General features: G+C 37.2%; 1 protein-coding gene and 1 pseudogene across 9 annotated transcripts in view; both read right to left on the bottom strand.

The window, feature by feature from the left end:
• Positions 1-18,610, bottom strand: part of SBF2 (SET binding factor 2) — a 544,916-nt gene that overhangs the window by 183,648 nt on the left and 342,658 nt on the right. For all 9 annotated transcript variants that reach the window (XM_063671925.1, XM_063671922.1, XM_054439274.2 and 6 more), the window contains one exon: positions 17,725-17,874. In XM_063671925.1, coding sequence (XP_063527995.1) covers positions 17,725-17,874 — 150 coding nt within the window. The remainder of the gene's footprint in view (positions 1-17,724; positions 17,875-18,610) is intronic.
• LOC129007901 (glutamine synthetase-like) lies at positions 2,402-17,608 on the bottom strand (annotated as a pseudogene).

The raw sequence follows: 18,610 nt of genomic DNA, 5'->3' as shown, positions 1-18,610 counted from the left end.
AAATAAGCCATAACTACATGAAGCAACATGTATGAATATTATAAGCTGTTGCTCAATGAATACTTATTTTATCAGTGAATAAACAGGATGATTCCAATCACAAGAAGGTCAAAATCAGGCAAAACTAAACTGAATTATATTTTAAGAGTACATCCTTATTGGGTAAAACTGTAGGAAAAAGCAAAGAAATGATTAAACCAAATTCAGGACAGTGGTTCTAAAGGAGAGGAAGAGTGAAAGCAGTTGCAGTATAGCTCTGAAGGACTTCAATGTTCATGTTCTATTTCTTAAACTGGGTGTTGGGCACACAGATATATTTTATTATTGTTCTTTAAACAAAACATACATTAATAAATACTATAAATTTCATTTCACACGTCATACAATGACTACTAGAAAACAATACCAAGTTGAGACGCAGAATGGGTAGTGATTAGCAAGGTTTACACACTAGTGTTTCACTAGCAAAAACACACATTACTACATATTATGGATATTCTCAAATAGTCAAACACATATAATATCAAATTTTCACACAAGAGTGAAATACTAGGAATACCGATGACCTGGGAGGTGAAAAAATCTCTGCAGTGAGAATTACAAAATACTGCTCAAAGAAATCAGAGATGACACAAATAAATGGAAAAAACAGTCCATGTTCAAGGATTCAAAGAATCAGTACCATTAAAATGGCCATACTGCCCAGCAATTTACAGATTCAATGCTATTCCTATCAAACTACCAATGTTATTTTTCACAGAATTAGAAAAAATGACCCTAGAATTCATGTGGGGCCAGGAGTGGGAGCTCATGCCTGTAATCCCACCATTTTGGGAGGCTGATGCAGGAGGAATGCTTGAGGCCAGGAGTTTGAGACCAACTTGGGCAACAAAGTGAGACCCTGTCTCTACAAAAAATAAAAAATTAGCCAAGTGTGGTGGCACATGCTTGTGGTTCCAGTTACATGGGAGGCTGAAGCAGGAGGATCACTTGAGCCCAGGAGGTTGAGGATGCAGTGGGCCATGACTGCACCACTGCACTCCAGCCTGAGTGACAGAGTCAAGATTCTATCTCAAAAAAATAAAATTCATATGGGACCGAAAAAAAGCCCAAACAGCCAAAGCAAACAAAGCCGGAGGCATCACACTACCCAACTTCAAACTATAGCAGAAAACTATGGTAACCAAAATCAGGATGGCACTGGTACAAAAACAGACACACAGGCCAATGGGACAGGTTAGAGAACCCAGAAATAAAGCCACACATCTACAACCATCTGATCTTCAATAAAGTCGAGAATAACAAGCAATGAAGAAAGGACTTCCTATTCAATAAATGGTGCTAGGATAACTGGCTAGCCATTTGCAGAAGATTGAAACTGGACCCCTTTCTTTCACTGTATACAAAAATAAACTCAAAATGGATTAGTGACTTAAATGTAAGACCTAAAACTATAAAAACCCTAGAAGAAAATCTAGGAAATACCATTCTGGACACAAGCTTTGGCAGAAGTTTCATGGTGAATTCTCCAAAAGCAGTTGCAACAAAATAAAAAATAGACAAGCGGGATCAAAATAAAGAGCTTTGGGCACAGCAAAAGAAACTATCTAAAGAGTAAACAGACAACCTAAAGAATGGGAAAAAATATTTACAAACTATGCATCTGACAAAGGTCTAATGTCGAGAATCTAAAAGAGACTTAAACTAACAAACAAACCCAAATAATAAAAAACGGGCAAAGGACATGAACAGACACTTCTCAAAAGAAGATATATACCTGGCCAACAAGTATATAAAAAATGTTCAACATCACCAATCATTAGAGAAATGCAAATCAAAACCACAATGAGATACCATCTCACATGAGTCAGAATGGACTATTATTAAAAAGTTAAAAAAAAAAAAAGATGTTGGTGAGGTTGTGGAGAAAAGGGAATGCTTATACATTGCTGGTGGGAACGTAAATTAGCTCAGCCACAGTAGAAAGCAGTAAGAGATTTCTCAAAGAACTTAAAACAGAACCACCATTCAACCCAGCAATTCCATTTCTAGGTATATACCCAAAGGAATATAAATCGTTCTACCAAAAAGACAAGTATACCTGTATGTTCATTGCAGCACTATTCACAACAGCAAAGACATGGAATCAACTGAGATGCCCATCAATGGTTGACTGGATAAAGAAAATGTGGTACACATACAACATGGAATACTAAGCAGCCATACAAAAATGAAATCACGTCCTTTGCAACAACATGGATGGAGCTGGAGGCCATTATCATACAAAATCTAGCAACACACAAGTTAACCACATAACAAGTCTGCACATGCACCCCCCGAACCTGAAATAAAAATTGGGGAAAAAAAATGCCAAATCTGCAACTGCTGACAGGCTATTATATTTCTTTTTTTCTTTCTTTTTTTTTTTTTTTTTTTGAGATGGAGTTTCACTTTTGTTGCCCAGGCTGGAGTGCAGTGGTGCGATCTTGGCTCATGGCAAACTCTGCCTCCCAGGTTCAAGCGATTCTCCTGCTTCAGCCTCCCGAGTAGCTGGGATTACAGGCATGCGCCACCATGCCTGGCTAATTTTGTATTTTTAATAGAGATGGAGTTTCTCCATGTTGGTAAGACCGGTTTCGAACTCCCGACCTCAGGTGATCCGCCCGCCTTGGCCTCCCAAAGTGCTGGGATTACAGGCTTGAGCCACTGCGCCCGGCCTATATTTCTATTAACAAACACTTGTATAACAAACACTTAATACAATTTGATATAACTAGGTAAGATACTATTTTAAATTCTACTTGCAAAAGCAATTATCCAGAATATTTGGAAATTACTGTGGGTCTTTTCTATACACTTAGACAGATATAACTGGGATAAGTATAATAAAGACTTGCAGAAAATAAAGAGTATTACTTAAGGAATTTCCTAACCTGTAACAAAAGTTGTTTTAGGAGAAATGAAACTTAAGGATTGGAACCTAGAATTAGTTATTTGATCTAATTAGAATGAAAAGCATTAATAAGTTTTTTGCCAGCGGTTAATGAGAAACTGGTAGTCCATGGCATGCAATGGCAAAACAATTAATTAAATAAATTATCACCTATGGACAACTATAATCAAGTGCCTACAGATAACCAAATAGTTACTGCCATAAAATATTTTAGTTCAAGTAAGAACAATGGGGTTAGTCCATTGTTTTAAAGTGTGCTAGAGAATTTGGAGAAAGATCACAATGAGCTCAGGCTTTAGATTCCTATCACAAGTTTCAGGTAAGGGAATAGAAAAATGTCTATGACCGCTCTAAAAGATAAATCAAGTAAGATATAGCAGCTGCAGTGTTGAAATGTCTAAATATAATATACAAAGTCTAACCTTTTAGCTGACTCAGCTAACAAGACACACTGAGTTCACAACCTCACAGGTCTTTTAGGTTAAATTAGATGCTGATGGGGAAGAAGAGTGTGGTGACTATGTACTGTCAATTTAGCTAAGCTGGTACTACATTACCTCTAGTTCCTTTCTCTGTATGGTGCTGTTAGTGTCACGTTGTGATTGGAAGGTGGAAGTGAAGCGGCATCTCTGCTTATGCTCAGAGGTCAATGTAGGGTCAGGTACTCTTGCAGCTTGCTCATACTGTCACTAACCAAAAAGATGCTCAACACCACTCCCATTAGGGAGATGCAAATCAAAACCACAATGTGATATCTGGTCCACATACATTAGGATGGCTACTATTAAAAAAAAAAAAAAAATCAAGCATTGGTGAAGATATGGAGAAACTGAAACCCTTGTGCTGGTGGGAATGTAAAATGATGCAGCTACTACGCAAAACAGTATGACAGTTCCTCAAAAAATTAAAAGGATAATTACCATAACATCCAGCAATTCTACTTTTGGCTGTATACTCAGAATAACTGAAAGCAGGAGCTTGAAGAGATATTTGCATACTCATGTTCATAGCAGCATTATTTACAATAAGCAAAAGGTGATGGCAACCCAAAGTGTCCACTGACAGATGAACAGGTAAAGCAAACATGGTATATACATACAATGGAATATTATTTAGCCTTAAAAAGGAAGGAAATTCTGACACATGCTACAATATTATGTTAAATCAGCCAGTCACAAAAGAACAAATACTGTATGATTTCATTTATATTAAGTACTTAGGGTAGCCAAATTCATAGACACACAAGGTAGCATGGTGGTTGCCAGGAGCTGGGGGCAGGGGGAAATGGGAGTTATCCTTTAATAGACAGGAAGTTTCAGTTTGGGAAGATGGAAAAAGTTATGGAGATGTATGGTGGTGACATGTGCACAACAATATAAATATACTTAATGCCACTAAGCTGTATACTTAAGGATGGTTAAAATAGTAAATTTAATGTTATATATATTTAACCACAGTTTTAAAAAATCCAACTAGAGTTCATTGATTCTTTAAGCACTTCTGTACTTTCTGAAATAAAAAGATGTTCAAGCCCTTCTTATATTTTCCTTGCCCTACTCCTGCTGCTAGCCATTTCTTCAAGAATTCCTAGTTCCTTTTAGTAGACTCGTATTTAGAAACCAAGATCTGGACACTAGACGTGCTCATTGCTATAGGGTGTCTCTGTTGCCAGACTCTCCCAGAACAGAGCCAGGAAATATACGTATGCATTCCTAACTCCTCCCCTCATATACACATAGACATATACCCACATTTCCACCTGTTATTTTAGCATTTATAAAAAGATAAGCATCATTAGCTTAAATTCATCCAAAACCATATGATTCATTCTAGCTTTCTCCTTTTCCATATTTGTACTCACTTCTCTATCTGTGAAAAACTTGGCTACCATTACCCTCAATAGATTTACTTATTTGCTTTGTCTTCTGAGGATAAACAATATCCTGACTTCACTAGGCCACCTATACTACCTCATTTAAACTTAATGTTTATAAGTATAAGGCCCAGCTTCTATTTGGCTGCCATTACTTCTCTCCCTGAGCCTGTTTAATGGTGCCTGGACAAGGAAAGAAAGAAGGAAAGAAGGGTGGGAAGGAGAAAGGAAAGGCGGGAGAAAAGAAGAAGGAATGGGAGGGGGAGAGGAAAGGTAGAAAGCATAATTTCTAAAAAAATTTACTTTTTAGTTGTTTTTTGCTGATGAAAACACATGGACACAGGAAGGGGAACATCACACTCTGGGGACTGTTGTGGGGTGGGGGGAGGGGGGAGGGATAGCATTAGGAGATATACCTAATGCTAAATGACAAGTTAATGGGTGCAGCACACCAGCATGGCACATGTATACATATGTAACTAACCTGCACATGGTGCACATGTACCCTAAAACTTAAAGTATAATAATAATAATAAAAAAAAGAAAATAAATGCTATTGATTTTTATAGGCTAATCTTATATTTGAAAACCTAACTGAATCATCTTATTAGTAAAAATAGTTTGTTCTGATACATTTTCTAGATAGAGGATCAGAAATCTGATTTTCTATCTAAAAATAATGACAGCGACTGACACACTAATAACATTGTTAATAGTGTAATAGTAAGCATCTTTGTCTTGCTCTAATTTTAAAGGAATGCATATAAAGTTTCTTCATTAACTACAAGGGTTGCTATAGGTTTTACCAAACATGGAAGCTCTTTTCTAATAATAGCTTCTAAGAACTTTTAAATAAATAGTACTAAACTTCATTAAATGCCTTTTCTTAACTGACTGAGATAATCAGATTAGCCAATATTTTCCTTAAGAGTTCTGCATTTACATTCATAAGAAAAAGGGGCTTTTTTCCCTTTCTTTATATTGTATCTATCTGATTTTGGAATCAGATTTACTCGAGATTCACGTTTTATTAAAAACATAATGCTGACTGACAAAAGACATAAACAGAATGAAATACATAATACACCATTTACATAAATTAAAATACACGTATAGTAAACAATATACATTTTTTAAGGACACCTGCATAGAAAATAATATATTGAACACATTAAAATATCCACAATGTATATATACTTCAAAACATCATATTGCACATGATAAATATACAACTTTATCTGTCAATTAAAAAAGCACATTTAAATGCTTGAGGGAGATTGGGAGCACAATGCTGATAAAAATAAACAAATAAATAAAAGAAGGAAGGGAACTTGCAGGGACCAAAGATGACAATGTGTTATGAACTGGAGAACCAGGAATCCTTCTCGTAAGCAGGGATTTAAAAAAAAAAGTGGCCTGAGATCATGAAATTCAGAGGAGGAGACACTTTAGAGGGCATTTAGTCCAATCTCCCTGACAATGTAGAAATCCTTTACAGCTTTCCTGACAAATGACTATAAGAGTGTTTGATGACACACTGTATTGAGATGGGGATGGCATTTCTACAAAGCTGCCCATTTCACTGTTGAAAAGTTTCAAATGTTAGCTCTGATCTCCCCCTTCCCAAACTTAACAAATCAGAACATCTGATGATGGGGCCCAGAAATGAACATGAAAAGTTTTAAAAATGACTACTCCAGATAACAGGACACTGATATTTCAACTCTAGGTATATATCAAATTTAGTTGTGGGACATTAAAAAAATACAGATGTGTAAGCTTCAGCTATGGTGATTGTAACTCGGCAGTATGAACATTTGCACTTTAAATATATCAATAACACTACTGTCCACCGGCACAATATTGACCAGCTGTATGTAAACTTTAAGTTTACTTTCAAGCTAGGTCATGAGTTATCAACATGTCCGTCAACATTCTCTAACCTAGAGATTATTGTGCACAAAGACATAAAGGTGAATAGAGCTTGGATCGCGTTGATGATTAGATTATAGCCAAGAAAGGGGCAAAAGCTACTGGCCTGTGAAGGGACAGAACTCAGTACAGGGACTAAAATTCTAACCAGCTGAGGTAAGCAGCTACTTACAATACATTCATTTATTCATTTATTAATTCATCAAATTTTTAGTGTGCGACTACTCCATGCCAGAAAAAATGGGAAATACAGATGTCAACAGGCAATATCATTATATGTGGTAAGTGCTACTGCAGGATCATGGTGGATAGTATAGGGGAAGTACAAGATGAAGTAGAGGCACAGAGTGGCTACCAATGCAGGCTTCATGGACTGAGGAAGGCTTCCAGAAAGAAATGACATCCAAGCTGAAATTAAAGGATAAGTAGGAGTTGCCCAAGGGAAAGGAAAGATTGAGGGAGCAGGGAGGAGAAAGGAAAGGGGGAAGAAACAGTGTTCCAAACAAAGGCAATAGATGTGTAAGGCCTGGGGACTGACAGCAGCGAACGATGAGACTGTAGACATAGGCAGGGGCCAAGATAAGATCAGAATTTACTATGAAGGCAAAGGATTTTAAATTGTGAAGTGAAAAGATACGATTTGAAATATACGAGTATCACTTTGGGGAAATGGAGAACAGTTATATTATAGAAATGGGTCAGGATGGAGGTAGGGTAACCAGTTAAGAAGTTGGTGCGGTAGCAGAATTTAGGAGATGAATTTAGGCTTGAGATTTGGAAGGCAGAAGCAAGAGATGGTAATGCAGATGAGTAAGACTGCCTAGGGAGAATTTTAGACTGAGAGAAGATCTAAAGATGGATCTAAAGAGGCAAATGAAAATACCAGATTTTCATTTAGAATTCATCGCTTTAATTTACTAGTTGTGTGATTTCAAAAAAGTACTTAATTTCTTTAAGTCTATTTCCAGAGGGCAACCATGATTGTGGCTTACCCAGTTTCATGGACAAATAAAAGCTGAGATTATCTGAGGCAGTACAGAGTGATACAGGCACCCAAGAAGGAAGAGGATAGGACAATTATAAATGCTGACTGGATGGTTCTTTTACGAAAAAATGGAAAATGAAAGCAGACTGGGGGAACAATGGTGGGGAGCAGCAAATGACTTTGTTTTATGGTCCCTTCTGTTTAGGTCATTCCCTGAAAGGAGAAGTAAACCAAAGAATGACAAAAGAAAATAATGTCCACATGGATGAAGCTTGTTGAGTGACAGCTTCATTATAGTATGCCCTGGGAGAACTGTTCTACTGAAAAACGTCAACCTCCACATCTTTAATAAAGTGTTTTTCTCTTTGGCTGGTCACATTTCTCAGAGGACAGTTTTACAATCTCTTGCCTGGAGGGTAGGCTGCCAGAGTCCTGGAAGCTAAAGGGGGAAAGCCCACTGGCATTCATTTGGCATTCACATAACCTTGTTTGCAGCAAGACAGAATTTCCCTCAACCAAACCTAGTATCTTCCAGGCCAATGACAGCCTCTCTCTCATAAAAATAAATACACAAACAAACAAACATCTAATCTTCTGCCATGGTAAAGGAGAGACAGCTGGCTGTTTATACCGAATTAAGAAAGGAACTGGGAGGGGGATCCAACAGAATCTTAAGCAGCTTTCAACCAATCCTCTATTTTTATGTTTTAGCCTCACCTTGTCCTTCTGCTCACAGAGATACATGATGTTACTAATTCCTGAGCCTTTTGGGGTTTTGTAAACTGGGCTGCTTCAAGGCTTTTCCCGCTGCTACTTGGGAAAAGGCTTTCTCGGGTCTGCTAAGTAAAGATCACTCATCTATCAGCTTTCTAGTTTCTAAGATGTTGCTGTTGTCTCCTCTCCTGTTTTGTCTGTGGGTTTATGTATTTTTTTTAAGTGGTTTACTTTTGTTTTAATGGGCTTTTGGGTGGTAGCAGAGATTAATGTACATATGCAATCTGCTTACTTTAACCATAGGTTACTCCATCTACTGTTCTCATCTCTTCTCCAACCACATTTCCACACTATACTCACTAATATGGAAATACTCTTCAGTTTTCAAAAACACAGGCTCTTTCCTGCATATCAAAACCATAATATGATACCACCCTATTCCTGCAAGAATGGCCATAATAAAAAAATAATAGATATTGGTGTGGATGCGGTGAACAGGGAACACTTCTACACTGCTGGTGGGAATGTAAACTAGTACAACCACTGTGGAAAACAGTGTGGCGATTCCTTCAAGAAGTAAAAGTAGAACTACCATTTGATACAGCAATGTATCTACCCAGAGGAAAAGAAGTCATACCAAAAAGATTCTTGCACATGCATGTTTCCAGCAGCACAATTTGCAATTGCAAAAATGCGGAGCCAACCCAAATGCCCATCAATCAATGAGTGGATAAAGAAACTGTGGCATATTGGGTTGGGCACAGTGGCTCATGCCTGTAATCCCAGCACTTTGGGAGGCTGAGACAGGTGGATCACAAGGTCAGAAGTTCAAGACCAGCCTGGCCAAGATGGTGAAACTCCATCTCTACTAAAAATACAAAAATTAGCCAGGCGTGGTGGCGTGTGCCTGTAATCCCAGCTACTCAGGAGGCTGCGGCAGAGAACTGCTTAAACCTGAGAGGCAGAAGTTGCAGTGAGCCGAGATCGCGCCACTGCATTCCAGCCTGGGTGACAGAGCGAGACTCAAAAAAAAGGAAAAAGAAAAAAAAGAAACCATCACAGATATATATGATGGAATACTACTCAGCCATAAAAAGGAACTGAATTAATGGCATTCACAGCAACCTGGATGAGATTGAAGACTATTATTCTAAGTGAATAAGGATTACTTTATTCTTTTTCCAGTGTTACAGCTTGATGCAAAACTTTCAGGTTCAACCAGATGGCCAAGAGTTACAGAGGCCAAGGGCATACTCACAAATCTGACTGTCCCAACTGCTAACTGCTCAGGGCTTGGTTTTCTCTATTTGTCCTTTTCTTCAGAGTATAAAGAGATATACATTAGAGATTTTCTTTTCTTCTTAGGAGAAACAATGTACCAAAATAATGGTTTATATTTGTTTGTAATTTTCTGAGATCTATTTCTATGTTAGTGAGAAGATTCCTCACAGTATATGCAATTTAACATAATGCTGGACATAGAAGACTTCACTGGGTTTTAAAACTATAATTTATTTTTAAAAGATCTTAGCTAGAATGTAGACACATAAAAAGCTTTAATTGTATATTTGACAAAAAATTAAGGCCATGATATTTTTGGAGAGATTTTTAGTAATCTCAGTTTCAAAAAATACTAAAATATGATCTGTTCTTTGAAATGAAATGATAGGTAGGAATAGTCTATAACCTCTATGAAACAGTGCTGTAAAAAATTACATTGGCATTGAAATAACCTGATAAACAGCCTTTTGGCAGTACTCATGTCCCATTTAATTTTCCCTTGTGGGCAGGAAAGACAGAAGAATAACTTCTAGGTCATGAAAAGTAAAAATTACCAAAGTTTTTGAATCACTACCTAAAAATTAGTTAACTTAGTTAATGTTTCTTTCTTAAAACATCAACACAGATGTTTGGCCACTCTGCCTTGAAACTCTATGCTTTTGTAAAAAAATGTTCAGAATGTCATGTTAAATCCCTGTTGATAAGTACGTTGTTGCATCAAGAATATAAATACTAACAAATCCCAAGTGGGTGACACATTAAACAAATAACACATTAAAGTAAGAACATCACATGTAAGCCCATTCATAACTGCAAAGGGCCTCTATACAATGTTCAACAACAGCATGTGCTTGATGAAGCACAGGATCTCTTTTTATGTATACATGAAATAGTGAATTATAAAATATTAAGTGCCCCTCAATCCAAATGTATTTGGTTTTTTTCAAACAACTCCTGAGTAAATCAACTGTATTTGAAAGCTGCAAAAAAAAAAAAAAAAACTCCATGTCTTTTTGTTTCTAGAAATATGATTATTCAAATGAAAAATATTTGTAGCCTAAGGGTATCTGCTATTCTATAAGTGCCATAATTGTAAATGCTAAAATTAAGTTTGGAGAAAGCCTTAAAAGTTAGTTCTTCAGCTAATAAACAGCACAGAAAGTACTAATAGCAAAAAGCTCCAAAATGGTTTTTGTAATTTTAATACCAATTATTGGAGAATCAGGAAATTACCTGACTTTAGGACTTCTAGAGACCTTAATCTGTTAATTCTATTCCTTTATCCTCTATAATAATGGTAACAAAGTAACTGTAATAAAGTAACAAAAGACAGGGCTTTTTTTTTAGGGCAAGTTCTTCTCATAGGATGCTAAAATTTCTTTTCTAAAAAACTGAGGACTTTCAAATTATAAAAGTAATACATGCTTGTTATATATCTTATATAATGTAGTTATATTTGTATGTTTCAAGCAGAGAAGGGTTTAAAATGGAAATCAAAACTCTTCTAATCCACATCCCAGAGGTAATCATTGGTATCTCTCTTATCAGGATAATCTTAACAGGGTTTAGTGTAAACATCCTTCCAGATTTTTACTATCATATACATACATACATACATATAATTTTAGGTCAAAAATAGATTCATATCTACTTTATGTAACTTCCCTTTTGCCTACTTAGCAATACATAAGAAATTTTTCCATATCAGTACATATATAGATGTACTTGTTTCTATCTAGTAGCTGAACAGTGTTCTACAGAAAAGTTGCACCATATTTAATCACTAGCCAAATGGTAGGCAGTTAGGCTGTTTTTGATTTTTGCCATTATAAAGTATTGTATCTACTGTCTCATACTCTAAAGAATGTATATCCAGTAAAAGTGAATCATCCCCTAACTTGTCAATTAACTTATACAATCTACAAAGTGTTTGAAGTGAGTTTGAGAAGATAAACATGCCCTGTAAAAAATCTAATAGCGGTCAGTACTTTAACACATAAAATATGCATAAGCTATAAGGTTATGAAGAATGATACAATGAACACCCATGTACCTAAATGGTATATTACCATTACATTGTAAGATTCCCATGTTTACTGCCCCTCCTCTGTGTCCTGCAGAGGCAATTTTCTTAAATATTTTGTTTCTTATTACCTTAGTTTTAAAAAAATACTTTTACCACGTGTTTGTATCATTAGATTAAATATCTTTAAATAGTATATAACATGCACTTGAATTTTGTAAAGTGGAACCATATTATAGTTGAATTGTCCTTTTTTTTCCTTTTTATTTTTCTGTAACTCATGACAGTGCTGAATGGTCTTATTTTTGTACAGAATTATCTCCTTTAACATTCATCTACATTATCCCTTGTAACTGCAGTTCATTTATTTTCTCTGATATATAATATTCTAGTGTAAGAAGATATAAATTATCCATTCTAGTGTTGGTTGGCATATGAGTCATTTCAAGTTTTCTGCTATTTTGAACAATCTTTCCATTAACATTTTTGTACATGTCTCTTGATGTATGTGGGCAAGAGCTCCTCTAGGAATGAAATCACTAGGTGATAGAGTACACTTCATATGCAGCTTTATAAGATAATGACAAATAATCTTATTTCTCATATCTTATTAAAATTTCTAAAGTAGCTATGCCAACTTACATGTTCACTAGCAGAGTTTATATACTCTATTTGTTCCATACATTTGTTTGATATTATCAGACTTTTTAATTATTGCCAAATAGTGAGTGTAAAAGGCTCTCCTTATAGTTTCAATTTGCATTTCTTCAATTATTGACACAGATCATCTTGTTATACACTTATCATCCAAGTGGGTTTCCTTAAATCTTTTTTTTTTTTTTTTTTTTGGGAGATCTTATGTTAGGCTGATTTATAAGTGCTGCTCTGGGCAGTTATACAATTTGTTTATAGTAAGGAGTTGTCTGACTTTAAGCATACTGTACATGGCGATTAGAAGTCATCATGGCAAGAGAAAACCACAGCTGGCCCCCTGAAGCATACACAAAAGTCAGAGAATGGTAGGGGAAATGTAGAGACAAAGGTGGGGTTTGTTTCTTATTACAAAAGAAAAAAATAACTCCTCGGTAGTCTTAACAAAAGAATGGAATATTTCACACTGGGAGAAAAGACATTGGGATACAAAATTTCAAGTGTTTTAACTCTAGCCCTGTCCCCATATCCTTCAAGAGCAGAGGCAGAAGGAGACAGTTAAAGCAAACAAGCAATTCTGTAAAAATTACTTGGAAACTCTACAGATTTGATTAAAATCTAAACTTCTATTTTGTTTTTTAAAAATTTAATATATCAAAAGTCCTGCTTTAGTGACATGTTATTCCCACCAGAAAATAACCCCAATATTCCCTCTGTCAGTAACATGCTCAAGTTGACCAGCTAACTCTTACCTCTAAACCAATGTGGACAAGTATATGTCTTTTAAACCAAAGCCATGGGGATCAAGTGACTGCTAGTAACATGTCATCTGTTAACTGACCAGTATTCGTCTTCTCCAGAGGGTGGGCAGGGCACAGAAACCCTAGAATGGTCATGAGGGACTAACTGCAAATCAACAACTTTCCAAGCACCACTTCCCTCACTCCTTACTCAAAAGGGGCTAGTTGATTTCTGTCTAGACTACTTGCTTTGAATTTGGTACCCCGTGACCTCTATGTTGTTTTTCCCTTAGCAAAACACACATAAGCCACAAAACTATATATATAATCTTTTTGTTTTTACTTTTTTTTTTTTTTTTTGAGACAGAGTCTTGCTCTGTCACCCAGGCTGTAGTGCAGTGGCGTGATCTCGGCTCACTGCAACCTCCACCTCCTGGGTTCAAGCAATTCTCCTGCCTCAGCCTCCCGAATAGCTGGGACTACAGATGCCTGCCACCATGCTGGCTAATTTTTTGTATTTTTAGTAGAGTCAGGGTTTTGCCATGTTGGCCAGGATGGTCTCAATCTCCTGACCTCGTGATCCACATGCCTCGGCCTCCCAAAGTGTTGGGATTACAGGAGTGAGCAACTGCACCCGACCCTTGTTTTTACATTTAAATATAAAAATACTACTCTGTTTTTGTGTGATAAATAGAGGACCAAGCAAAAATAACCTTTTCTTCTTTTAAGGTAGGGATATCCATCAGTTTATACTGAGCTTTGTGTTCAGAGGAGGGCATTTCACCCCAAGCTAGGCTAGTCCCACACAAGCAGGAGACCAAGGGCATTCTCCTCCCTGATCCCCAACCCCTACCTTCTCTCCTAATCACTACTTTTAGTAGAAAGTTGGTTATAACCTTTTAAGAAACATTTCCACCACAAAGGGAAATCCTAACCTAACTAGAATAAGTCAGGTCTTCCCCTCTCAGGTCCCTCAAATAAAAAAATCCCCCTCCTTCAAACATGCAGTCTGTTCCGATAGCTACGCTTATTGAACAGGCACACCCCATTAAATGGAAGCAGTGGTTATGTTTCACCACCCACCTCCCCACTAATGTACTAAAAAGCTTCAGTGATAGGGAAATAAAAGGAGGGTAAAGATGTGAAGAAATTAATAATTTGACCCCTCTATCCCAGCCAAACAAAGAAAGCAAGATTAACTGGGCATAAGGAATTTAAAAAGACCTTCATATTCCATCCTTTCAGTTACAATTAGGACAAGTGGGAGAGGGGAAGAGTTGGAGTCGGATGAAGAACTAGGAGGGGCTTGACAGCTGGAGGTCTAGTTCACTTAGTTTTTGTACTGGAAGGGCTCAACTCCGGTTTGAGAAGACACAGGCAGATGAGGGCTTCCGTCACCGAAAATGGGTCACAGTTGGCAGAGAGGCAATGATCTTCAAAGTAACCCTTCTTCTCCTGGTCAACAGTCTGGGGAATGTGTATGCTGGCACTATGATGGGCTATAAGAGCAGAAAAGTCGTTATGTTGGAAGTTTCATGGAATCCAATTAGGTGCCAGGCCTGGCGTAAACGCGGATGTGGTACTGCTGTCGCTTGCTTAGTTTCTTGATGGCCTCCTCAATGTACTTCAGACCATTCTCCTCCCGCATGGCCTTGGTGCTAATGTTGGTATGGCAGCCTGCACCATTCCAGTTCCCAGGAATGGGCTTAGGATCAAAGGTTGCTATCACTCCAAAGCCTTCACATACATGACGCAAGATGAAACAGGTCACCCAGAGATGATCTTCCATGCTGATTCCTCCACAGGGTCCGATTTGGAATTCCCACTGGGCAGGCATGACCTCAGCATTAGTCCCTGCAATCTTGACTCCAGAACACAAGCAGGCCCGGTAATGAGCCTCCACAATGTCCCTGCCATAGGCTTTGTCTGCTCCCATACTACAGTTAAGATGGACCCTGGGGCTCAGGGAATCCACTGGAAGGCCAACCAAAGGGGTGCCCGTCTGTCCCCATGAGATTATATATTCCTGCTCCATGCCAAACCAGGGGTGCTGGTTGCTCACCATGTCCATAATCCGTTTACAGGTGTGCCTCAAATTGGTCTCTGCAGGCTTTCGATTGTACTTGAAAACTTCACAGAACACCAGCTTGTGGAGGTCCTTGTGGAAGGGGTCCCAAAACATGGCAGCAGGCACGAGATACATGTCACTGTTGGAACCTTCAAAGTACTAGAGCCATCAAAATTCTACTCAGGTAACTCTTCCACACACTTGGGCTCACTTGCAGTGCAGTCTTGCTTCAGTACCATCGATTCAGATATACATGGCCTGGACTTTCTCACCCTGAGGTAGGGACATGTACACCTGTTTGATGCCTCTGTTTAAGTGGGAGCTTGCTGAGATGGTCATGGTGGAAGGTGTTCTGGGCATTGAGCAGGTGGGTAGGTAAAGGTAGGCTGCGAGAGTGAGGAAAGGAGAGAGGAGGGGAGGCCACTGTGCTGCTCAGAAACTCTGCTCTTCTCCCATTCTCGGCTCTGCCTTTTAAGATACTTAAATCTTTTGCTCATTTTCAAGTTAGGTTGTCTTTTTGAAAAAATATTGATTTGTAGGGCTTTTTTCTTCTTTAAAGAGACAGGGTCTTGATAAGTTGTCTAGGCTGGAGTTCAGTGGCTATTCATAGGTGCAATTACAGTGTACTGCAGCCTAACTCCTGGGCTCATGTGTTCTCCTATCTCAGCTACCTGAGTAGCTGGGACTATAGATGCACACCACCATGCCTGGCTTATAGTTCTTGTAATCTGAGCATTAACCTCTCTCTCTGAGGTTTATGTTTTCACTCTCTTTATGGTATCTTTTAATGAACAGAAGTTCTTAATTTTAACGTAGTCAAATTTATCAATCTTTTCTTTTAACATTGGCACTAGCTGTGACTAGTTTAACAAATCTTTCCTTACCCCAAAGTCATAAGGATATTTTCTGTATTATGTTTGAAAACTTTTAAGCTTTATAGATAAGCTTTTTTGGGCTCTTCATATTTAAGTCTTTAATACATGTCGAAATGATTCTTGTGTGTGGTGGGAGGTATCTATGCATTTTTTGTATCAATGATATGTTATGTGTACATGTCCCAGCACTATTAATTGAACTGATCATCTTTTCACTGCTGGTGCCAATTTTGCCATAAATCATATTTCCATATATGTGTGCATTTGTTTCTAGGCTTTCTATTTTATTCTGTGGGTCAATTTGTTTATGAGTGTGCCAATTCTACACTGTCATAAATAATAATAATAATAATAGTTATTTTTTGAGACGGAGTTTCGCTCTTTTACCCAGGCTGGAGTGCAGTGGCATGATCTCAGCTCACTGCAACCTCCACCTTCTGGTTTCAAGTGATTCTCCTGCCTCAGCCTCCTGCGGAGCTGGGATTACAGGCGCCTGCCACCAAGCCTGGCTAATTTTTGTATTTTTAGTAGAGGTTTCACCATGCTGGCCAGGCTGGTCTCGAACTCCTGACCTTGTGGTCTGCCCACCTCGGCCTCCCAAAGTGCTGGGATTACAGGCATGAGCCACTGCGCCTGGCCAAATAATATAATCTTAAACTAAATTTTTGATACCTGACAAGGTAAATTGCTATGCTTTGTTGTTTTTCTTTAGGAGTATATTGGTAATTTTAAGGCTTTTATTCTTCTATTTAAGGTCCTGATAGGAATTGCATTGTCTCTGTAGATTGTTTTGGGGAGAATTGATATCTTTAACATATTGAGTCTTCCATTCCATGCAAATGGTATATTTTCTCATTTATTTAGGCCTTGTTTCATTCATAAATTTGATTAATTATATCCTATAATTCTTGCTTTCCAATGTACCAATATTTAACATGCATTTATTTACTTTTTCTGGAGTCCCACAGATGATCTTTGAAGTCTTAATATTTAATTACATTTCTACCTCGTGCAAAATGTTTGAGAAAGGAACTTTACATAACCTCTCAACAGAATGCCAATGTCACAGACTCTCTAACAAGGGAGGCAGGATGAGGAAACAAGATTTTTAGCTTCTCCTAAATTGTCTTCACTGTTTTGTGGGAAGTTTGCTTCTGAAAGATCATACACACATTTTGAAGCCAAGTGGAAATTTTGTTGTTGTGCTTTACAAACACAAAGTACTTAAATACTTAAGTAATTCATTTATCATTTGGATTATCCACCATTCATTGTCCTCTGCTTGGACAACTGAAAACTGACTGAAAAGGGCTGATGTGACTATAGACATTAAGTAATATATAACTGAATGCTTTAAAGATGACTTTTCATTTTCAAAGAACTTGCTTATATTACAGAACTAGTAAAATAATCTAGCATTTTCAAAGAGAAAACAAAGAAAGAACAAAAACTCTTAATATTTATGCCAAGTAATAAAAAAGCATTTGACAGAAATGATACAGATACTGACGCTTCATCCTGTTAGCTGTGGTAGGCTCAAGAACTGATATATTGGTAATTACAAAATATTCTGGAAAAATGAAAAGTATTCTCAAATAAGAGGAATAATCTGAAAGAACTACAAATTACCTGTAGAGTACAATTCATCATCCTTATTATGTAGTCAAACTGTTGATGGTCTAATATAGCCCGGTTTTGCTGGACATGCAAACCCAATTCATCAGTGAGACACTGTCTTGCTGCCTTTCCTTTAAGGGCTCTGAGTGCAGCAGGAAGGGTCTGAGGACAAGAGAGGTACAAATGACCAAATGGTACCACTGGGGGAAACAATAACTTTCAAACAATCATCCTGAAAATTCAAATGCATCCTGTAATTTATTTAACATAGTTATTAGTAAAATTAAACTCCTAGGGAAGAGGTGATTTATTATTAAGACCAATTATAAAATAGATTTGTGGTTATTTTTATATGTAAACCAGCAAGAAATATAAGATAATTATGTGATAAATTGAAAAACATTTCACTTTTTTTCTTCAACTTAACAAAACTTTGGTTACCAAATTGACTGTTGTTTCAGATCATGAGTCAAAGCCATAGATACGTAAGACACCTTCTTTCTATAACTAGTCAATTTTCCATGGCAAGAACAGAAAGAAAAATTAAAACAATAAGAAATACAAGTGATTTCATACTTTTAAACTGGTTGGCTGCTTAATCACTATTCAGCTTTAATTTATGACTGAAAAGTTCTGCAATCTCTTCTCATTTAAATATCACAAAAAAGGAAAGAAAAAGGACTCGGAGTTGCAAAAACAGATATCTCTAGGTGTATGCATTAAAACTCTTTTCACTTTACAACAGGCACATCCATAAAGATGCCTCCTTTAGTTCACCATGTAGGACTTAGTTAATTTACTTCACATATAATAATAATAAGCTTATTTAGCTAAAAAATCAGAACAAAGGAGAAAATAAGAAGGAAGTAGGAGGGCATGATATCACTAAAGGCGGGTA

The sequence above is a fragment of the Pongo pygmaeus genome, chromosome 9, assembly GCF_028885625.2.
Source record: "Pongo pygmaeus isolate AG05252 chromosome 9, NHGRI_mPonPyg2-v2.0_pri, whole genome shotgun sequence".
Classification (NCBI taxonomy): domain Eukaryota; kingdom Metazoa; phylum Chordata; class Mammalia; order Primates; family Hominidae; genus Pongo; species Pongo pygmaeus.
The sequence above is the reverse complement of the archived record's forward strand: the minus strand, read 5'-3'. Positions and strand labels throughout refer to the sequence as shown.